The sequence below is a fragment of the Berghia stephanieae genome, chromosome 7, assembly GCF_034508935.2.
Source record: "Berghia stephanieae isolate SIO BIC M18660-M18661 chromosome 7, UCSD_Bste_1.3, whole genome shotgun sequence".
Taxonomy (NCBI): Eukaryota; Metazoa; Mollusca; class Gastropoda; order Nudibranchia; family Aeolidiidae; genus Berghia; species Berghia stephanieae.
Window position 1 is genome coordinate 39044766 of NC_088366.1, and position 25452 is coordinate 39070217.

The 25452-nt window shown below is 37.3% G+C and overlaps 1 protein-coding gene across 1 annotated transcript in view; it reads right to left on the reverse strand.

Annotated features, from left to right (window-relative positions):
• Window positions 1-796: 796 nt before the first annotated feature.
• Window positions 797-25452, reverse strand: part of LOC144977217 (uncharacterized) — a 30711-nt gene continuing 6055 nt past the window's right edge. Inside the window, exons 2-4 of the mRNA XM_078922176.1 lie at window positions 17783-17885; window positions 10162-10331; window positions 797-4603 (exon numbers count right to left, since the gene is read on the reverse strand). Coding sequence (XP_078778302.1) covers window positions 4377-4603; window positions 10162-10324 — 390 coding nt within the window. The 5' untranslated portion in view covers window positions 10325-10331; window positions 17783-17885 and the 3' untranslated portion in view covers window positions 797-4376. The remainder of the gene's footprint in view (window positions 4604-10161; window positions 10332-17782; window positions 17886-25452) is intronic.

A 25452-nucleotide genomic window follows, 5' to 3' on the forward strand; every position in this document is an offset into this window, starting at 1 on the left:
CACCACCGCCGCGAAAAATTTTTATTCTCTATTGTCTTCTGGCACTTTTCTATTCACTTCATATCTTGTTGTTACCAACATAAGTGCCTGCTCCACTCACTTTTCTGAATTAAAAAATTCACCCCATACACCGGAGCATACTCAATGTCTCAATCGTTTCTATGTTATATGTTTGTGTTGAGAATATTGGCTATTAAGCTTAACTGCTGGTCAAAATTATTCGCGATGGTGGTGTACGAACGAATCTGCGGTCTCAAGAAGTGGGTGAGAGAGGGATCTAGTAATGACTTTGAGTTTGAAACGAATATTTTGTGTTCGTGGATAGCTCACACGGTAGAGCCACGCTCTCACCTGCCAGGCGGAGTTGTCGTACCAATAAGGTCGCAGGTTCAAACCCCACCACCGCCGCGAAAAATTTTTATTCTCTATTGTCTTCTGGCACTTTTCTATTCACTTCATATCTTGTTGTTACCAACATAAGTGCCTGCTCCACTCACTTTTCTGAATTAAAAAATTCACCCCATACACCGGAGCATACTCAATGTCTCAATCGTTTCTATGTTATATGTTTGTGTTGAGAATATTGGCTATTAAGCTTAACTGCTGGTCAAAATTATTCGCGATGGTGGTGTACGAACGAATCTGCGGTCTCAAGAAGTGGGTGAGAGAGGGATCTAGTAATGACTTTGAGTTTGAAACGAATATTTTGTGTTCGTGGATAGCTCACACGGTAGAGCCACGCTCTCACCTGCCAGGCGGAGTTGTCGTACCAATAAGGTCGCAGGTTCAAACCCCACCACCGCCGCGAAAAATTTTTATTCTCTATTGTCTTCTGGCACTTTTCTATTCACTTCATATCTTGAACTTTTAAGTAGGCAGGTCTGCATACAACACGGCACGCGGGATAGAAAACATGGTAGGACGTGGGAGATGCGGTAAGAATTGAGAGGGGAACGGCATTTCCACACACGCGAACCCTTCGTAAAACTATAACCATAACTATCCTCTCTCTCTCTCTCTCTCTCTCTCTCTCTCTCTCTCTCTCTCTCTCTCTCTCTCTCTCTCTCTCTCTCTCTCTCTCTCTCTCTCGGTGGTAAGGGTCCTAAGTCTCAGTTTAGTTCGTGTAAACCGTGAAACTCGTGAATGTCGTGAAATATTTACGAAGATAATGTAGGACCTATTTGGGAATTCTGTCTTTGTCCGTGAATTTGTCGAATGCGTGTTCGACGAATGCATATTGCACTGTACATAATAATTATGGCAATAACAGTAACAGTACCCCAATTGCTTCGTAATACACTCATTCACGGCTGTATACTGACATTTAAAGGCAAAAATCACATTTTCATCTAGAAAAAGAAATTTAATCAGTAACAAAGACTTGATGTTTTGAGAAAAAGATGATTAGGAAGAGTGCTTTAACACCAGTACCACCACCTTCAAATAATCACAATGTTGGCATGCTAGTGTTGACTCATTTCTGCAAAAAGATTTGAAGATTAAGATTAGGTCTTGTAAAAATAACAATGTTGTGCATGAAGTCAGGAAAATCAGATCAAATACTGCCAAGCCTAGCAACACAGTTAATTGAATGGTAAGAGGAGGCAGACTATTTGAAAATTTATAGGTCAATGCAATGGACTAAACAACAAGCCTTGTCTGATGATAATGACGAGATGAAATCCTACAAAAGTTGACTAAGAACACTGATTTTGTCACCTCACCCTTACTGATGGTAAACAAACCAAAATAAAAATAATTTAATATAGATCGATTTGGTGAAATATAGGATGTGGCTATCAATAAACACATGTCCACACACACACACACACACACACACACACACACACACACACACACACACACACATTAATTGTTTTCCTTGACATGGTAAAACATGACTAATACAACATGAAATCCATTTTAATTCATTTTTACCATCAGCAATACGAAACTTAACGATGACTTTTATTACATGAAATTTGAAAGCTACTATATTCGCTCTAAAATATATTTATTTATGCATGTTTATATAGTGCTATTTCTACATTATTTAATATTTATTTATACATTCAAATAACATGCTTTATTTTTACTTTTTATCAACCTGTGTTGGCTATGTGCAATCCTTTCCAATCTATTTTCAAAATTCTATTTACATTACAAATCTAATATTACAACTCTATCCTAGTTGTATGTCCGATTTTTATAGCATTGCAAGTGCTGTATATTTTATTAACATTTTATTATATTTGATGTGTATTTTGTTTTAAATTAGCTTCGTGTTTTCATCAATTAGTTCATGACAGTGTATAAATCTGTGCTAATATAACGAAGAATGGTGTGTAACATTATGATAATTCCCATTCAGGATCAATAAAGCATATCTTATCTTTAAAAAAACCCACTCATATATTGCGTTATGAGGGCATATGTTGTTTTCTTTGTTTTTTAAAAATAATTTTGTTTGTAGAGGTTCTTGCAACACATTTAAGCACCAGAAAAAGTAAGATTACATGCCTAGATAAAAGGGGGAACAGAAGTAGATGAGACAAAAATCATGGCATCACCTGGATCTTTGCAGAAAATTCAGAAAAAAAAAGTATTATTACTGTTACTAGCTATACTTTAAAACTGTGTACTACAGTGGAAACTCCCGATAACAACATGCCATGGGACCGAGTTTAAATGTCGTTATCCGGAGGTGTCGTCATTTAGAGGTTTCCAAGATGACGGACAAAGTGGGCGTGGTAAGGCGCGCGGGACCAGTTTTTATTAACCACACCAAGATCTTTTGACAGAGTCCAATCGGCCACAACATCTGTGTCAACTGAAGCCGAATCTCCACTGGCTACTCTAAACACAATTCCGTGTCGTTGTTTAAATATCTGTAACCATCCATTGCTTGCTTGGAAATTTGGGACGTTGAGATTGGTGGCAAACAGTTTTGCCTATTCGCATATTATCGGTCCTGATGTTGGCGCATAGGTGGCTCGTGTCATCTTGAACCAGGTCAGAACAGCTTCGTCAATTGATGCATTTGTAGCCGTGCGTGGTTTCTTCATCTGTGGTTCTGTGGTATTCATTATCTTTTCTCTGTTTTTTATTATCGTAGAGAGACTGTTGTGAGGTATTCCATAATTGGCCGCGATGTCTTTCTTTGTCATTGTATTATTGTCAACAGCTTCCAAACTCGCATTCTCATTGGACCTAATGGTGGTAAAAGCTGCGTTCTCATTGGTTCAAGCAGGAATCGTTTTTATAAACTTTGAGTACCCATACCCGCTTTATCAAAAAGTGCGTCGTTATTTGGAGTTTTTTTTTTACTGATCTTAAATAGAAAAAAAATCGGGACCAGGGGTCAATGTCGTTATCAGGAGGTTGTCACTATTAGGAGGTGTCGTAATGGGGAGGTTCCACTGTACTTAACACATACAATACCAAATCTGATTTATAAATAATATAAATTATATTTGGCATACGACACATAACCAAGAGATGATTTACAAGTAAGGGAAAAAAACTTTCATAAAAAAATCAATGATAATAGTGCCATACTCCAATGAAATGCTCTGATCCCCAACACAGGATTTTCTTCCGCCCTTTGTGTACAAAAGAACTCAGTCGATCTAGATAGCAAGTGACCCTATTAGTTATGTCTCACAATGCACTCACTACACATGAGATGGCCGCCTTGTACTACTTCCGGCAAAGAGGAAACAGAAAACAAAATGGAAAAAAAAAAACAACAAACAAAAAATAACAAATAAAATCATGGTAAAACCATTAAATTTCGGTACAGTCAGTTATTTTGGCAACTTTGACTCAATATTAATAGTTGCCACAACGAAGAACTAAAACAAAAATGGATAACACAGAGAAATCAAGGGATGCATAAAATCAAAGCACAATCTATTGTCAATTATAAACGCAAAATCGACAACATGGCAATGGAAATAGAAACAGCCCTAGCTAGCATGAAAATATTCAAAACGATAACACTCTTCAATAAACTGCTGATAATACAGTTTTATATTTAACAATTTAACAATGGTTTCTCCTGCTTTTTCCAACAAGGCGGTGGTGGTTGTAATAGTAGTGGTGGTCGTGTAGTAGTAGTGGTGGTCAAGATTTTGATGTAGTTGTGGTGAGTCTTTCTTATTCCTTAAATTCGTCAGAGGCGTCTATGAGGACATTATGATGCTTTTTATTTTCACATTTTTGTCCTGTTCTTGACGGTACTTGCCCTTGCGGGGTGGAGAGGGGGGGGTGGGGTGGGGAGAGAGAGAGAGAGAGAGAGAGAGAGAGAGAGAGAGAGAGAGAGAGAGAGAGAGAGAGTCTGTGTGTGTGTGTGTGTGTGTGTGTATGTGTGTGTGCTACAAGTCGACAGATGTTGTTCCTCGTGACTGACCAGGTAGAAAGTCATCTCGTTGCATGGGATCGTCATCTGATCCATCCTGGGCAATGGTGGATCCAAATAAGGGACAGGAAATGTCGAATCCTAGTTTGGAAAGGACAACGTAGATGACCACCGCCAAAACCACCAAGAGGATGATGGGAATGCAGACACCAAGAAGAATTTGGCCAGAAGAGTCGTCCTCATCTGACAAATAATATAGAGGTGGAAGGGTAGAGTATATATATATATGTATGTATGTGTGTGTGTGTGTGTGTGTGCGTTTGTGTACACACATAATTATTCTTATAAGATGATTGATAATATTATAATAAAATAATAATAATTATAATCAATAATGATTTATATAGTGCCTAACATCCATCGCTATTGTGCTCTGCAGCGCTTTGTATTTATAAAAACTTCCCCCCAAAAACGAGTAATTTCATGACAAAACATAATAAGCATGCATATAAAAACAAATGCAGGCTAAATATCATTCATACAAATAAGGCTTAAGGAGCAACTTAGTCCTCAGACATTTCCTGAAAGTTGATGGATTATTACAGTACTTTGAGGAGTACATAAGCCTGGAGAAGAAACATTTTTTTCACCAAAAGTGGATTTCGGGATGGTAACCTGAGACTGAGATGATTTTATGAGTTTATATTTTTCAATTATCTATTGCAAATATTCAGGTGCTAATCCATTTACAGATCTGAAAACATTACATTATAATTTAAACTATATCCTATATTTCACAGGGAGCCAATGTAGTTCCTCGAAAATTGGTTTTATGTAATTCCTCTTTTTTGTCAACTTATTTTTAAGTTTAGCAGCTTTATTTTGAATTCTTTTGCAATTTATCAATTAGATTGCTTTGACAGCCAACAAGAAGGGCATTGCAATAATCTAATCTACATTAGTAATGAAGAATCAACAAGAATCTTTGTAATATAAAGACCGATTTTCTCAATTTTTATGAGGTGATAATTGCACATTTGACAAACACTCCAGACTGTTTCCTCGCACTCTTCGAATATCCCAAATTTTTTCATTATAATTCTTTCATTCCATTCCTTCCTCGAACTAATATTTTACCGGTTTCCTAGAACCAATTTCAACCACCCAACGTAAAAAAAAAATAATAAAAGATAAAGTAAAGGATTTGTTTGTATTTTAAAATCCGGTTGGTGATTTCGACCACTGATGATAGTGACAGTTACTTATGTGTGTATTGATGCACACTGCAGAGGTGTGTGCGTGTGTGTGTGTGTGTGTGTGTGTGTGTGTGTGTGTGTACAGTATAATACACACGCAGCTACTCACAGACTATCGCTGTTTCGAATGGCTAGCACTATTTAGTATCTGATACTGAATAGTGGTCAGATACTGAATAGCGGTTTTGTACTATTCAGTATCTGACACGGAATAGTGGTTTTGCACTATAATACGGTGTTTTTTTTCTTTCCGAAACCTGACAAAGTTATGGGAAGAGGGCAGCTGTGGGAGTGAATCTGGGACTCAGGGAAGTGTACACTTGTGGGGAGTGAACCTGGTACTGGGTTTCGGCGGGTTTCGTAATAAAAAGCAATTACTTTTTTACGAAACCCGACGACACCTGGCAATATCCGACAAAGTTATGGGAGGAAGGCAGTAGGCAGCAGCGTGTGTGTGTGTGTGTGTGTGTGTGTGTGTGTGTGTGTGTAAGGGGGGGGGGAGAAGGAGGGGATGAACCTGAGATTCAGGTAAGTGTACACCAGTGGGGAGTGAACCTGGGATTCTGGGTTTTGTAAAACAGCAATAACAAAATGGGGGAGGGGGGGGGATTACTTTTTTACGAAACCCGACAATATGCGGCAAAGTTGTGGAAAGTAGGCAAAGCGTGGGGACTGAACCTGAGACAGTGAAGTGTACACCAGTGGGGAGTGAACCTGAGACTATGGTTTTCAGCGGGCTTCAGCTAATTTCATATAAAAGCAATTACTATTTTACGAAACCCGACGAAACCTGGCAATATCCGAGAAAGTTATGGGTAGTAGGCAACAGTGGGGAGTGAACCAATGAGATTCACATAAAAGCAATTACTTTTTTTACGAAACCCGGCAATATCCGACAAAGTTATGGGAAGTAGGCAACAGTGGGGAGTGAACCTGAGATTCATGGAAGTGTACATGAGTGGGGAGTAAACCTGGACTCTGGTTTTCAGCGGGTTTCAGCGAGTTTCACATAAAAGCAATTACTTTTTTACAAAACCCGACGAAACCTGGCAATATCCGACAAAGTTATGGAAAGGGGGCAAATAATGGGGAGTGAACCTGAGACTAAGGGAAGTGTACACTTGTGGGGAGTGAACCTGAGACTCAGGGAAGTGTACACCAGTAGGGAGTGAACCTGAGACTATGGTTTTTGGCGGGTTTCAGCGAGTTTCATATAAAAGCAATTACTTTTTTACGAAACCCGACAACACCTGGCAATATCCGACAAAGTTATTGAAGTAGGCAACAGTGGGGTGGGGGGGGGGGGTGATCCTGAGATTCAGGGAAGTGTACACTTGTGGGGAGTGAACCTGGGACTCTGGATTTTTTAAGAAAGCAATACCAAGGGGGAGGGGGAATTACTTTTTTACGAAACCCGCCAAAGTTATGGGAAGCAGGCAGCAGTGGGGAGTGAATCTGGGATTCGGACATCGATGAGGAATGAACCTGGGACTGCGAGAGGCTGATACCAGTGAACAGTGAGCTCAGAATGTACTTTTATTTCGAAACCTACCGAAATTGTCAAAAGTTATGGGAAGTGGGCACCATTGGGCAATGAACCGGGACTCAGGGAAGTGCACACCGGTTGGGAGTGAACCTGGGACTGTGAGAAGAGGATATCAGTGGAAATGAACCTGGGACTATGGAAAATGGATACCAGTGGGAAATGAAGCCGGACTATGGGAGTTGGGTACCAGACGAGAATGAAGCAATTACTTTTTTTTACGAAACCCGCCAAAACCCGTCGAAAAACCATAGACTTAGGTCTACTCCCCAATAGTGTACACTTCCCTGAGTCTCGGGTTCACTCCTCCACTGTTGCCTACTTTCTTTCCATAACTTTGTCGGATATTGTCAGGTTTCGTAAAAAAAAGTAATTGCTTTTTTTTTTTTACGAAACCCAGTCCCAGGTTCACTCCCCACTGCTGCCTACTTCCCATAACTTTGTCGGGTTTCGGCGTGTTTCGGAAAAAAAAGAAGCACCCCTAAAAATACCACGTGTATTCAGTAAATAGATGTCAATTGTAGTCTAATATTCACTATCTATTTAAATTGTTATTATTATTATTATTATTATTATTATTATTATTTTTCCCCCAATATTTTAACAAATTCCTTCTGTCTATTGATATTTTTTAAACTTTTGTTTTAATAATTTTATTTGCTTGTAATATACTTTAATGTTGATATTATACTATTGTTCTTTTATTTATTATTATTATTATATTATTATTATTATTATTATATTATTATTATTATTATTATTATATAATTATTATTATTATTATCATTATTATCATCATATATCATCATCATCATCATCATCAACATCATCATATCATATATTATTATTATTATTATTATTATTATATTATTATTATATTATTATTATTATTATTATTATTATTATTATTATTATTATTATTATATTATTATTATTATTATTATTATTATTATTATTATTATTATTATTATTATTAATTATTATTATTATTATTCATCATTATCATTATTATTATTATCATCATCATTATCATTATTATTATTATTATTATTGTTATCATCATTATTATCATCATAATAATAATATAATAATAATAATAATAATATAATAATAATAATAATAATAATAATAATAATAATAATAATAATAATAATAATAATATAATAATAATAATATATATATTATTATATTATTATTATTATTATTTATTATTATTATTATTATTATTATTATTATTATTATTATTATTATTATATTATTATTAATATTATAATAATTATTATTACGATTATTATCATCATCATCATCATCATCATCATCCTTCTTCTTCTTCTTCTTCTTCTTCTTCTTCGTCTTCGTCTTCGTCTTCTTCTTCTTCTTCGTCTTCGTCTTCGTCTTCGTCTTCTTCTTCTTCTTCTTCTTCTTCTTCTTCTTCTTCTTCTTCTTCTTCTTCTTCTTCTTCTTCTTATTATTATTACAGTCCACTCCGGATTCGTAAACTCGGTTAATTGCAACTTTTGGTTAATCGCAACATTTCCCAAGAAACAGAATTAATTCTATATAAAAGTCACTGGTTAATTGCAACAAACTTCGGTAAATCGCAACAAATTTTCGACCTCTAAAGGAGGCAAATTCCAAGGAATCAATCAAACAAAATCTCATGATTAGATTTCATAATGGGTTAAATCATGACGCGTTGAAGAATCTAGAGTGGGTGGGGTTTAATGCTACAGTTGTATGTCACCATTATATTACAGACAAAAGAGGGCAGGGCTTTGCAGTTCGGGTTTGTGCGGTCATCCGTGACCATTAGATATGAGGCGAGTGGGCTGGGCTTGGTTTAGACAACAGGTAGAAGATAACAGTTGTGAGGAGGGACTGAGCTATGATATCCTTTGTTTTGTGATTGACAACTGTGTATTGTGATAAACGGGTTTGGTTAGAGCTTATTGTCTCTCATCAGAGCTAATCTCTTGGATTCTTACAGATGTCGAGAAAAAAAAGTGAAAGTGAATCCAATCTGAAGATTTCTTGCCTCAAAGCTGTTTTTGCTTGTCAAGATATATACATATATTTTTTATTCCAATCAAATTGCTCAGTTTGTTGTGGACTAAGAACAATGTTTACAACAACTGGTCTGAGTTTACCATATTTGTGTAAAATGTTGCAATTGTGGACAGAAAACTCAACTTCGGTTAATCGCAACATTTTCGCTGATCCCAAGATGTTGCGATTATCCGGAGTGGACTGTATTATTATTATTTTGATGATGATGATGATGATTATTATTTTTATTATTATTATTATCATCATCATCATTATTGCAAAACAATGCAGGAAACATCCCCTTATGGCGGTGAGCCAGGAATTGCCACAGAGCAATCCCTCACGCAGATTTGAAGCTTGAGATAAAAAAAGTACGTCCCAAAGGAATGGGAACGATTCTGGAATCGAGACGTTCAAAACAAATTTAAACAAATCGAAACTGACCTCGGCCCCAGACCCAACTCGGGGCTAAAAAGAAGAGACGAGGTCAAAATAACTCTATTCCGGATCGGACATACTGCCCTCACTCACCATTTCCTTCTAGAGACTGATGAAAAACCCCTCTGCAGGAGCTATAACTGTGACGTCACAGTTCGACATATTATTTTGATAAAATGTACACAGCTAGAACAGATAAGGTCCCAACATTATGAAACCAGGGACCAAAATCACCGGATGCAATTTAAAAAAAAAAAAACTTAAAATTATCTCTTTTTCTTTACCTTGGCCCCAGCCAATTTAGTTTGTTCGAGGAAACTGGGTTCAAGGTAAAAATTCGAGGAAGGAATGGGATGATAACAAAAAATAGCAAGGAAAAAATTCGAGACATTCGACTGAATTCGAGAAAACCATCTGTTTGAGGAAACCATGCTGGAGTGTAGTTGGTTTTTAACTGCTAAGTGCCTCGTTAAAATGATCTCGGTAAATTTATTTTAAAATAAAAAAATCCCTCTCACCTTCATCATTGCCTAAGAATGCAGCAGGATAGAGATGTGTGAATGAATTCTTGTTGGCCTGACACCATCCATATAACAATGCATGGTTGCAGTCCTGCAGGTACATCATAACATGCTGGGTATGGATCACACCACAGCGCCTGGCATTCTCCATGATGGGCATATTCAATCTGGAAACAAAATCATCAGAGGAAAGGGTTAATGTTGTTTGTATTTTAAAAGTTTTATAGATGCTGTGCAATCAGGTAAATTATGTACAACATCCACCAGCCAGATTACACATACCAAAACACAAAACTGCGTGTAACCTTTAACGTTTATAGTCTGAATGATATAATTTTGTGAACAATGAACAAAGGGGGACCATTTGGCCAGAGAGGACCACACTAAAGTCGAAGCTCTACGGGTCTCTGTTGACCCTCGGCCATTAGGTGACATCATGAAGGGAACTAATAATAAGAAGAAGAAGTTAGTGAGATCTAATTATTAACAGGTTGTCGAAAAATAAATAAAATAAATAAATAAAATTCCCTTTATTCATCCCATAGGGGGAATTGGTCTCTAGGGTCTATTCCAAGAGAAGTGCAGCGCCGTAAATTGAGCTAGGACGAGGTGACTTGCTCAAGGCCACACAGCGCAGCGGAGGTGATGGAACGTTACCTTTCGGGTACGAAGCAGAGACCGTACCGCTGAGCCCACAATGCCCCAAAGAATTGAGTGACGTCACCTTAGTTCCTTCCATTTGACACCCATTTTGAGAAATAAGAAAAGTGATACTCTCATGTTAAACCATCTGAGAAACATTTGGGTCAGAGCCACAAAGTAAGTCACAAGAAAATATATAATATATCAATGTCTCCATTAGTATCTGAAAGTGAATAAATCCAAAACAGAATATACAAATATCAACAGACATTTAAATGAATGGAAAAGTGTACGTAAACTGGGCAATTTGATCAACGAAAATGAAGACATCGGAAAACGAAAGCAGCTGGCCACCAATGCATTCAACCAACTCTAAAATTTATGGAATATAAATAACATAATCAGTGAGAATAAACGAATACAGATTTACGAAGCACTGATTATTCCGATATTGACATATAATTGTGGAACCTGGGGCCTCACAAAAAAGAACTTAGAAAGTCTCGATTCATACCACTGCAAACAATTACGTCGCATAATCGGAATCTATTGGCCAGAGACAATAACAAATACTGATCTCTATGGAAAAACCAGGGTCCAACACCTGAGTACAGTAATAAAAGAACAGCGATGGAGGCTATTTGGTCACATCTTACGTCGAGCAGATAACATCCCAGCCCAAACTGCAATGACAGAATATTTCCCTCATGGCAACAAATATGTAGGGAGACCACCAACATCAATAGTAACTACCCTGAACCAGGATCTCTCTACATATCAGAAATTTCTGGATTGAGATGAGGCCGAATTAATCCCTGAAAAACTAAGAAATACTGCAGTGCCCTCCGTACTAAAGTCACAAAAAGATCTTGACAGCCTCAAAACTCTGGCCCAGGACCGTGACCAATGGAAACAATTAACATGGATGGAGAGAGCAGCTATACTTATCGACCATGACTGAATCACACAATTCTCAGCAAGCGTCATTCAGACTGCGAAGCTTACTACTACTAATTAGTATAGTAGTATTCGAATTCAAAATCCATACTAGCCACCCCCAAAAAAATAAATAATTAAATAAATAAAACAACAAATTAAAAAAAAAAAACGTACTGTAGTGAGTGGTCCAAATAAAGGATTTAAATGGATCGCTTAACGCCTTAACTCTCACCATTGGGAAGGTAAAGCCACTGCACACGGTTGTGTGCCCTGCTTATCCACCCATTGGCCCGCTGCCGCAACTTAGAGAAAGAGAACATGGCTTCTTGCTGTGCTGCGATAAATTGCTCCTCCTCCCCCTCCAACTGTTACTACTTCTACTACAACTACTGCTACTACTACTACTACTACTACTACTACTACTACTACTACTACTACTACTACTACTACTACTTCTGCTGCTGCTGCTGCTGCTGCTACTACTACCTCTGTTATTACTACTATTTCTTCTTCTTTTTCTCATTATTATTATTATTATTATTATTATTATTATTATTATTATTATTATTATTATTATTATTATTATTATTATTATTATATTACTATTATTATTATTATGTTGTCCCTTTAATTTTTACATTAAAATTTAATTCTTAAGAAAGGGGGTGGGGGGGGGGGGGTGTCTCTACAAAGGAGTTAATCAGAGCCAAAACATTCTTTTAATAATAATAATAGTATATAATAATAATAATAATAATAATATAATAATAATAATAATAATAATAATAATAATAATAATAATAATAATAATAATAAATAATAATAATAAATAAATAATAATAATAATAATAATAATAATAATAATAATAATAATAATAATAATAATAATAATAATAATAATAATAATGATAACAACAATAATAATAATAATAATAATAATGAAAATTATTTATATTGCACCCAATCCTCTATACAATAAAGCTCTAGGCGCATAACAATAACATCAATTCATTCAAATTTCTCTCTCTCTCTCTCTCTCTCTCTCTCTCTCTCTCTCCTCTCTCTCTCTCTCTCTCTCCTCCTCTCTCTCTCTCTCCTCACACACACACACACACACACTCTCTCTCGCTATATATATATATATATATATATATATATATATATATATATATATATATATATATATATATATATATAATATATATATATATATATATATATATATATATATATATATATATATATATATATATCAGTCTACATCGATGTTTCAGGCCTTTTCAGCCACCGTCAGGACTGTGTGTTACATGAGTTTGGTTTGTTGTGTGTTGTTGCTTGTTGAAGTGGTTCCTGTTTGTAGTTGATCAGTAAGTACTTCCAGCGATGTGGACAAATACTGTTCATCTCATTTTTTGTGTTGAGTGTGGCTTCATGAGGGTGTTTGATTATAGTATATTTCTCTTCCAGGCATAAGCTACATTGTTTTGATGTTGGTGTGTATCCTGGTGCTTTAGATATAATTTTCCATGAAATGTTGAGGATTAGTTTGTTGTCTTTTAATTTCCAAATATGTTCGTTGAGTTTTGTGGATGTTTTTTGTTAGTGTTTCTAAATATTGAGGTGTGGAGGTTGTATCTTGTTTTGAAGTTATTTTCCGTTAGTGAAGAACGCAAAACAAGAAAATGACATATTACTTGGTTCAACCCACCTTTCGACAAAAACGTCAGCACAAACATTGGACAGCAGTTCCTGAAGTTAATTCATACGCACTTTCAAAAAAAACACAAGCTACATAAAATTATCAACAGGAATACGATAAAAATAAGCTACTCGTGTATGCGCAACATAAGTGCCAAAAAAAACCACAAATGTTTGATGTTGGAATTAGAAATGCCAAGCTCACATCCGTACTCTCCCCTTTCCAAAACTATTTTCTGTGTTTTGTAGCTACCAGGGCTCTTTCATAATTAACCGAAAAATGCCTGTAAAATCCGCGTTTTTTATGCTATCAACAAAATTCTAGAACGTGTTCATACCTTGACTCGTCCTTCATTTCTCTACGTAACAGCCAAGTCTGTCGACACACTTCTGCCAATGCCGCACCATGGAATAGATACCCTCTCGGAAGAAATTTCTGTCATGGTTTTGTAGCCATTTCCGCACATGGTCAACAAGCTCTTCATCGACATCAAAGCGCTTTCCTGCCAGCTCACGTTGCAGTGGCCCAAAGAGGTGATAATCAGATGGTGCGAGGTCTGGACTGTGTGGTGGGTGTGGCAAAATCTCCCATCCATATTTCTCTAGCCAACCTTGCATCACTCGTGCTGTGTGGGTGTAGCGTTGTCGTGTTTCAAAATGACCCGTTGGTCAACTGCCCTGGGCGCTTTCTGCGAATGGCCTCCCTAAGCTTGTCAAGAGTTTGGCAGTACCTTGCAGCATTGATTGTTTCTCCAGGTTGTAAGGTTTCGAACAGAATAACACCACGACTGTCCCAGAAAACAGTTCCCTTTATTTTCTTTGCTGACCGCATGACTTTGAATTTCTTCGTGACAGGTGAGGATGGATGTTTCCATGTCATCGAATCTTGCTTTGTTTCTGGGGTGCAATGGTGCAACCAAGTCTCATCACCGGTGACTATGCTGTCAAGAAAAGTCACATCGTACCCTAGAAAGTCTCTGCCGGCGTTGGCAGTATGCCCGTGAACCCTGCGTGAGCTCTTGCTTCTTCTCAAAAGTTCCCTGCAGATGTCCAATCTTTGTTCTTTATGATTGTCTGTCAATTGCTTAGGAACCCATCTTGCGCTGATTTTTCTGTAGCCAAGTTCATCAAATACAATTCTATGGGCAGAAGTTTCCGAAATTTCAAGACTGCTTGCGATTTCATGAAGTTTCAACCTCCTGTCTTGACGAATAAGCTCATCAACTCGCTTCACATTGTCCTCTGACGTCGCAGTTATCGAATGCCCTCTCCCTTCCCTGTCTGTTAGTCGGAATGGCCGGCTTCAAACAAATTACACTTGTGTACGGCTTATAACATAGTTACCATATACACTCTGAAGTTCTTTATGAATTTCGGTAGGATTCAGACTTTTGGCGTTCAAAAAACGTATGACAGCTCTGATTTCCTCCTTTGACCAAGTTTCAAGGTGGGCCGCCATCTTTAAAATCGTCTAGAAATTCATTGTGCAAAATGATGCACTTCATAATTTCTGGGAATATCCGTAAGGAAATAAAGAATATCATGTCGTTTACAGAATTAAAAAATCTCCACTGGTTGCTGAGCAATGGGCATTTTTCGGTTATTTCTGAAAGAGCCCTCGTATTTATCGTAAATACACAAATTCTGCTTTTTGTGGTAGTACGAATACGACTGACGTTTACATATCATATATATGTCAATATCGGAATAATCAGTGCCTCGTAAATCTGTATTCGTTTATTCTCACTGATCATGTTATTTCTATTCCATAAATTTCGGAGTTGGTTGATTACATTGATGTCTTCATTTTCGTTGATCAAATTGCCTAGTTTACGTACACTTTTCCATCATTTAAATTTCTCTTGATTTTTGTACATTCTGTTTTGGATTGATTCACTTTTAAATCCATGCTTCTAGAGTAGTTGATATTATTGGCATGTATATTTTCGCTTGATACTCTGATTCAAAGGTTAGGTCTGCATCTTCTGCTGCCATGAAACCAGTTGACATCAGTGACAGCAAAACAGACAGACCTATCCTAGTCATCACCAATCATCCACACAACAAGGAAGTCATCAAAATTTTAAAAACCAACTACCATCAGATTCTTCAGGAGCATGTAGAAACGAGGGATATATTAGACAAACCGCCGCTAATCGCCTACAAACGGGACCGTAATTTGAGGGACATACTAGGTAGGAGCCGCTTGCGATGGATATGGCCGATAATCAACGTAAGACGGAGCCTTGTGGACGTTGCAGATGCAGGACATGCCAACACTTATTCGTGGAAAATTCCATCAAATTCCTGGATAAAGTGTGGTACATCCAATACTCATTCACCTGCACGGATCGTAACCTAATTTACGCTATAATCTGCAAACGTTGCCACAAGACATACGTGGGAGAAACTGGCAAGAGACTAAGCGACAGATTTGGACAACATCTGCGGTCTATTGAAAACGACGAGGATAAACCTGTCGCCCACCACTTCAATGGGTCCAGACATCGAGAATTGCATGACATCCAAGTTGCCGTCCTTCAGTTCTGTCACACCACTAAACAACATAGAAAATATAGGGCAGAACTGATACTAAACTGAACACCCGTTCACCTCACGGCATGAACTCGAGACTGGACCTAATTTAAATATTATACTACCTTTGTCTCTTGCCCCCCCCCCCCCCCCCCCCTGGCCATCCATCGTCATTTCCTTTTATTATATATCAGTATCATTACAACTTTGACTACAACAACTACTACCAGGGCTGGCGGAGTCGATTATTTTAAAACCGACTCCAGCCTTGAAACCGACTCCGACTCCCGACTCCGACTCCTCAAGCATAGTATTAATAGGTAATAATACTGAGGAAGTAATGAAACTGAAACTAGTATTCAAACTGAACATGAAACTAGAACAAAAAAGAAACTGAAACTAGGACAAAAAGGAACTGAAACTAGACAAAAAGGAAACTGAAACTAAGATATGAATAAAACTGTCATTAAGACCAACAAAAAGAGGAAAAGTGAAATTAAGACAATATTGAAACTGAAACCATTTATACTAAAATAAAGTCACTTCTTATGGTCTTATGGTTATCCCACTTTCTAATAACCTAACTTTAACATTGAAGAGTCAGCATCCCCACCCCTCCCTCTAGTCAGGTACGGGGTGATTGGCATTGATGCCAACTTAAATGTACAGCACGAGAGCATGAAGGTTGGGTAGGAAAGGAGGTTTTGGAAGCATAGTTCACCTTTAGCTAATACCAATGTAATTTTTTTCAAATTCTATAGGCCTGGATATTATCTATATCTAGTATCTAAAATATTACACATTGAATGATATAAAAATGCAATGTCTGAAAGTGGTAAGGAGTCGGAGTCGGGACTTCTAAAACCGACTCCGACTCCACCCTCAAACAACCGACTCCTACAGACTCCGACTCACCAGCCCTGACTACTACAACTATTACTACTACTGCTGCTGCTACTGCTACTACTACTACTACTACTACTACTACTACTACTACTACTACTACTACTACTACTCATATTAATAATAATAAAAGTACTTACCGTTCTTTCTGCTACTGCTGCTGCCACTAATGATTGTACTTATACTGACATCCCTTATTTATTATTTTTTGTATTTATTTTCCAACAACAGTCTACACGTTTTTATATTTCACTTTCTAAACTGCATTACACAGTTCCTCCCCTCGTTTCACTTAATTAATTGCACATTTTTTAGAAATATCTATTATTCTATTTTAATTCATGCTTCCTTACAAAGGAGCATACTATTTCCTGCCAACCAATGTTTTGTTTATTTATCTTAACTACGCCACTACCACAGCATCTCATTCATCTGTGGTGTTTCATTCATCCTGTTTTGTTGATAAAAGGGCAACCCGAAATGTTCATTTGATCTGTTTTTGTAATTAAATTGAAGCTTGCATTCAATTTCACATTATTATTTATTTCTTCGAGCTTCGAGCAACAACATTTACATAAAGCTTGCTAAGGGGATACACAAGGCATAATAAAGCACATTGAGTACAGAAACTTGGCATAAGTTGGAAAAACACTAGATTAATATCAATGTAAATATTCATGACCTCCTCAATCTTCTTATTCAAGCCCTGGACTAATCACAGCTTAAGTCTCTGACAACTAGACGACTTCATGCATTGCAAGTTACAAAATCAAACCAACAACAACAAAAAAGAGCAACATAAAAAAGCAAAAACAAAAAAAACAAACAGATGAACAAAATAAAAACAAACAAACAAACAAATTTAATCAGTGAATGGGATGGTAAAAAAAAAAGTTTTCACCCTTTGATTCTTTTAGGGGATGATTTGTCAATCCATCCAAGTTTGCCCTCCAAGCTGTTCAAGCCAGTCCACAAGTACGTCTCAGACGACTTGTTTAATATTTCTGTACGTAAATAGAAAAAATATATCCACCTCCAAAATGTCAATAAGAGAGGAAAATAAGGCATGATAAAAATGAAATGATTAAATAAAAGAGTAATTCAAAATCAATCATTAACTATAAAAGAAGTGACTATAACAATAACAAAAAATGTAAATGACAACAATAATAATAATAATAATAATAATAATAATAATAATAATAATAATAATAATAATAATAATAATAATAATAATAATAATAATAATGATTTGATAATGATAATGAAAATGATAACGATAATGATGATGATAATAATAATAATAATAATAATAATAATAATAATAATAATAATAATAATAATAATAATAATAATAATATAATAATAATAATAATAATAATAATAATAATAATAATAATAATAATAATAATAATGACTTATTTGACTTAAGGCTTTGCGTAAAAAATCTTAAAATGCCCCCTCTTAACGTTTTTATAAAGCTGTTTTGAACGAAGTTTTGCGGTGAAAAATCGTTATTAAATACATGACTTTTGGAATTTGTTCTGTGTAGAGTTATTTTGCCATATAAAGGGGTAATATACTGCTATTTCTTAAAGAAACCCACTCAGAAATAATAAAAATGCATTGTTCCAAGGCAATCCTTTAGGATACAAATATCTATGCCTGTTAACGTAACTTTCTCATATATGATAAAGTCATTAGTGCATGTCACTCTGGGAGCATCGAATCTTATAAAGTCATAAAATACACGGTATATTGACCAGCTTTCATGTGAAGTACGGATAAAATTAAATTCCCTTTATTCATCCCATCGGGGTCATTTGTCTCTAGGGTCTATTCCAAGGGAATTGAGCAAAGGCGAGGTGACTTGCTCAAGGCCACACAGCGCAGTCTTTTTTTAATCCTAATACTAATATTCGTATATTACGAAAGTTTTGAAGGTTTAAAAGCGTTTGCAAGGCGTTAGATAATGTTAGTGGCTTGAAAAGGAAGATGGTACACAACAAAGAGAGAAAGATCATACGCTGTGCCTAGCCTATGACCATCCAAAAACACAAACATGGAATGGTAGGGACACTACCAATTGGAAAACACCCAGGTTATTCATGATCCGAAACCGATCACCCAGAGAGATGATTAATTGTAACATCGCTTATAAAAACATCGCCAAAACAAGCAAATAGAACACATACGCGAGCGCGTGCGACCAATTATTTCACTCAAACAGAAGGTCGTGGGGGGTTGTCATATTAACCTATCTTACCGATACCTATAGCAATGTACCTATGCAGAATCGAATCTTGCACAGTGAAAACAATCTGGAATAATGCCCAGCTTTAGTTTGGAGTACGAATAGTGAAAGTAATACTATTTGTCCTTAAGTACGCAACTACGGCAACGACGAGTGATTATGTTCGTCCTTTTTTTAGATGTTTAGTGGCGCTTCCAACACAAATGGTTTATATAAGCGCCGGGAGACACAAGACTGGCTAAAAGAAAGAATTGGAGAAGATAGTGGAAGACATTTATCTTTGCATCTTGTCTGAGACAAAATCCCTATCTTATCCCGACCTATTCCTATGTAGACAGACAAGGGCTTAGTCATTGTCTTTAATCAAAGGAAACCAACTCCAATCAGAAGTTGTAGTGAGAATTTGGCGAAGACAAGTATTATTCGATCATTCCTTGCCAGTATGGTAAGTAAGTGAAATTATGTAATGAGTGTGTGGTCCATCTTAAACACACTTTCTGATTTATTTTTTCTTATGTTTGTGTGCAGATACAATTAAACACCTTTAATGGAGTTTGCTGTCGATCTCTTGACTAGAGATTCATGTGATATTTTGACTTTTTGTTTTAAAAAATAAAAAGAATGAAGACCCTCTTTCCCGCCTAAATATTGCTTCTATTTAAACCACTAGAGTGAACAATTGTTAGTCTAAGTCGAAAAAGTAATCACCAAAATGGCTGTCTAATGGAACCTAATCAAACTGATGTCATGCAAATCGAATTACTTTTTCTTTAATCTCGAATATGTAGCGAACAGATTTTTCATTGTCCAAATTTTTATAAAGTCTATGATCGCTAGTGGATCTTATTTCCGCTTTACATTTTTGTAAAAAAGTATCGTTAAGGCATTGACTGAAAAGACACAAAACATGTTCAACGTATTTATTAATCCAGACATACCAATTTATCCAATTTATTACTATTATTAAGACTGTACCAACATTTATTTCTCTCATTTAGACATAAATTTACTTTTTATAAACATCTCATGAATTCTTTCCAAAAGCAATTTTAAAGGCTGCAATCTTGATTGTACCGGTACATCAGAGATACCAACTTAAAATTTGGCTCACAGGAATTTCAGACATCACTATGAGGTACTTCAATGATAAAACAGGAATTTCCACATACAAAATCCTAACTTTCTCTTCAAGATGATAATTTGTAAGCACAATGTCAAATATCATCCTAATCCCCTTTTTCTTCAAACCAAGAAGTGCCATATAAAATATAAAAATGAACAGTAGTAGTAGTAGTAGTAGAAGTAGTAGTAGTAGTAGTAGAAGTAGTAGTAGTAGTAGTAGTAGTAGTAGTAGTAGTAGTAGTAGTAGTGGTGGTGGTGGTAGTGGTGGTGGTGGTGGTAACGATGATGAATGACGATACGGTGGTGATGGTTTCAACAGTGATGGTAATTATGATGATATGGTGGTGGTAGCTGTAATAGTGGAGGTGGTGAAGATAATTATGCTGGTGGTGGTTGTAGTGGTGACGATAGTTATGTGGTGGTAGTGGTGATGATGTGGTTGTAGTGACGATGTTGTGGTGGTTGTAGTAGTGGTGGTAGTGATGATGTGGTGGTGGTTTAGTAGTGGTGGTGTGAAGACAATCATTATAATCTTCACCACCACTACTACAACCTTCTCTACTACATCATCATGACTACCACCACCACTACAACCACCATCACGATATCATGTGGTGGTGGTTGTAGTAGTAGTGGTGGTAGGGATGATGATGTGGTGGTGGTGGTTGTAGTAGCAGTGGTGGTAGGGATGATGATGTGGTTGTGGTTGTAGTAGTAGTTGTCAGAGGGATGATGGTGTGTTGGTGGTTGTAGTTGTGCTAGATGAAGATGTGGTGGTGGTCTTAAAGATGATGGTGTGATAGTGGTTGTAGTTGTGGTCGGAATGACGATGTGGTGGTGATTTTAGTAATTGTGATGATGTGGTGGTGGTTGTAGTAGTAGTGTTGGGAGGGATGATGATGTGGTGGTGGATGTTGCTGTAGTGTTGGCAGGAATGATGATGGGATGGTGGTAGTAGTAGTAGTAGTAGTAGTAGTAGTAGTAGTAGTAGTAGTAGTAGTAGTAGTAGTAGTAGTAGTAGTAGTAGTAGTAGTAGTAGTAGTAGTAGTAGTAGTAGTAGTAGTAGTAGTAGTAGTAGTAGTAGTAGTAGTAGTAGTAGTAGTAGTAGTAGTAGTAGTAGTAGTAGTGGTAGGGACCATGATGTTGTGGTGGCTATAATAGTAGCATTTCTAGGAATGATGATGGGGTGGTTGTTGTAGTGCTGGCGGTAGTTGTAAAAGTAGTGGTGGTAGGGATGTAGATGTAAAGGTTGTGGTGAGTCTTTTTAAAAGGCAGAATTGTCATGGTGATGGGGGAGATAAACCACCATTTAGGCAGTAGATTCAGCCCCGAAAGATTATAAGGTGCAAAAAGACCTTGAAGTTGTTCTCTTCAATTCTCGGGGAAAGACAATTCCCCATCGCCCTGGAGACACTATGAGTAAAGTTAGGAAACTGAAGAATGGGGTCCCTCATTGATCTGTTCTGACGTCAATGTTGTCTAATGTTTACATTAGCAACATGCCGAACACTTCCTCCCTGAGGCTGGGATACGTGGATGACTGGATGCTCGTTACTCAAAGTAAAGTGTGGAGAGAGTGGAGAGAGACTCAAACCCTACTTTGACAAATGGTACCTGAAGATGAATACTTCGAAAACCGTGGCCACTGCATTTCACCTGAACATCCTCGATGAGGACCAGCTTCTCCCATATGAGCCAAATCCAAAATACCCGGGGGTTACGCTGGACTGCAAGCCTTACATATTGGATGCATCTCGAAGGAGTTGCCCGGAAGATAGAGAAATGCAACAGTCTTCTGAGGAAGCTGGCGGGATCAACTCGGGGTGCTAACTGGGCACTCCTGAGGACATCCACCCTGGCACCATGCTATTCCGCTGCAGAGTATTGTGCTCCAAAAAAAAAAAAAAAGAGCTTGAGATAGCGCAATATCCACTAAATGTGCTCAAAGCGCTCTACAAGGGGTCCCTGGTCAACAGAAACATTTAAAATGTAGGACGGGACATGACGCCTCTTAGGCGATATTACAATTTTTCGGACAAAGACAACGCTGTTAACGGCCAGGTACTCATTTTACACCTGAGTACGGTGAGAGAATGTGAGTAAAGAGCCTTTTCCAAGGACTCAACTATGCACCAAGCGCGAGGCTCAAACCCAGAACCTTCCAATCCGAAAACGAGTGTCATACCACTAGACCACATAGCCGCAGTGTGGAGTAAAGCAAGAATATTGAGTAGGTAGATGTGAAACTTCGCAAATCCATGCACATAATGTTGGGAACGCTGGCAACACCTTGAGAAAGAGACCCAATAATGGGAGCAATCCAACCCCCAGATGTCCGGTGAAAGACGATTACAAACAACTGGCTTAATAAGATCAAAGAGAGAGTGTATGAATGGGGATACCCCTCTCAAGTGCATAATGGAACAGCACCATCAATAGGGGTGGACAATAATAGCCAGTGAAATAAAAACAGAGAGGAAAGCACATGCCAAACTACAACAAAGAGAAAAATATTAGAAAAGAATGCCAGCGCATTTTAAAATCACAACCTCCTCAAGGCTTATTCCTCTCTCCATGCCAGTTATAGTTATATCAAATGAAAAGAAAAAAGTGCTGAAGAAAATGAAAATGGGAAAGCTGAGGATAAAGCTGGGATCTATCCAGATATGCTCACCCACCTTGGACTGGTTGGCAAATGCCTTTGCAGATATCATGAAACAAGGCAATTCAGCTACAGAGCCATCAAGCTACAGACCAATATCACTATTATGTTGCCTGTCCAAATTACCAGACAAGAGCAGACTAACAAGAATCACCCCTTATATAGACAAATGGATACCAGTGCAGCAGGCAGGTTTTAGACCATTTAGAGGAACGACTGGGGCTTAACTAACAAAAGGAAAGTCGTGCCAATAATGAAAGCAATACAAATAACAACTCACGGTGCTAATTGTTGGTAAAATGACTTAAAAAGAGAAACTGCCATTATTTGTAATCGGTAAATAAAATCCCAGATGTTTTAACAATCTGAAAGCAAGCCAGGGATGTATACCGCTAATTCGAAAACATGGATGAAGGCTGACATATTCCAGAGATGGTTGAGAAAGCCGAACTGCACATACTTATTGCAAGGAAGGATTATTGCCTTGGCAATAGACATCTGGAATTCCTGACAGCAAACACCACCAGCCACACCAAGCCATGTGGCCAGGGCATCATCAACTCCTTTAAGCATTATTACAGAACAAAGACTTGACCTTCCTCAGTGACAACTGACAAAAAACAGAATCTGCTCTCCACATCTCGCTCAAAACTCGATGCTCTCTACCCTATGAGATGGGCTTAGAATATGGTTTCAACAGAAACAGTTTCAAACTGCTTTGTTAGTTTTGTTTTTAAGAATTTTACGGCGCTTGCAACACATTAGATCATATCAGCGCCAGTAAAAAGGAAACAAATTGGATAGTGAAAAGATTCTAGATGTACAATTAAAAGGACTTGAGGGAAAAGTAGGACAAAGGGGAGTGGTTCAAATAGGGAACAGATGTAGATTCAAAGAGCACACTATCAATGTACTTAGTTTGAGATCACTTAAATGTCTCATCCAGACACCAGCATAAGATCCCACTAGGAGGAATACACTCAAATGCTTACAATATACATTCAAAATAACAAATATAACAATATATAACAGAGAGATGATTTACAAGGAAAAAATATAATCTCCCAAAACAAGCACTACGGTCAGGACCAGGGCAAAACCAAGTTTCATTCCAAGACAAAGACAGCAAGCAAATTGGAAAACAGATATAAGGGGATAGAAGACACAGTAAGTGCCACCCTACTCATTATGGAAGGTCAGGAACCCCACCAATTCACACTGCTTTCATCACACTGGCTTCCACAAGACAGAAGAAATGACCCTGCCTCCTGTGTAGTGAGAGCATGCGAGCCACAATGTCAAGAGCTGGGAAACCTTTTTGAGTGGCTCAGTGACACCTACAACTTGACCCAGTGTCTGACAACTACATTGTCATTGATCAGAACCATGAGAACACCTGTGAAGTCTCGATTGATGCCATGGTTGCGGATATGATGAAAACACCTAATGCGGATTTGGATAAAGGGGCTACCACACCACTGGAATGGTTTCCAGACATGCTGCTATAAAGACCCTTGTGCTTAGCACAAGAACACCCGAGGATGCTTCCTTGTTTGACGTCATTGCCAGTGTTGAGGACAAGGTCTATAAATTTACTTCTAGTGTGTACGTTAAGCAACAAATTTCACTGGAACTATGCACTTCTTAGTTAAAGCAAACCCCTTTTATAAAACACTCAGGGGACTGTATAAAATGCATTTTTAAATAGAGGCAAGCTTTATTGCCATTATTTGTGGAATATCCACTGTTAGAAGTAGGTCATCGGTTCTGTATAATAAGCGGCTACTGACTGTCTGTTTTTGTGTGTATATTTGAGTTTAGCGGACAAATGCTTTGACCAATTTGCACCAAAATCGGCACAGACCTAGAGGGAAGCATTGGAAGTGACATGGGCTGACAGGAAGTGACGTCATAGGTCAAAACCCACTTTTGAGAAATTCAATCTGTCCTTAGAGACTAGGGAATTGTCGGATTGCCCTCAACGTTGCATCATCCCGAAGCGACACCGAGGTAGATAACATAGTGGTGCAGGAAGTGACATCACTAAACCGGAAGTGAACCCTTGAAACAGGAAGCTGATAATAAAAGACTGGGAAATGATCCGATTACCCACAAACTTGAATAAAACATTGAGATACACTTTAGGAAGGCTTAAGCACCAAAAGTGATATAATCAAAACTGGACATGATAGACAGAGGAATCGTCATACTTTCTCATAACTTGTTACAAACCTAGAGTGACAAATAAGAGAGGCTATAAAGCCACAAGAAGCGATGTAATCTACACTTGAAATGACCTTTAGAATCTGGACATGGGCCTAAAGTAATACATAAGGGAGACTTCATTTCATTATATGCTTATAATAATAATAATAATAATAATAATAATAATAATACTTTATTGCATCCCAAAAAGGAAATTTTTTGTACAGACGTGTTATAATTTACACATAAGATAAAAATACAATGGAAATAGGATGTATATATATAAAAAAGGAGCAGCTCTATAACCAGAGCTGCGCTTTATAATATG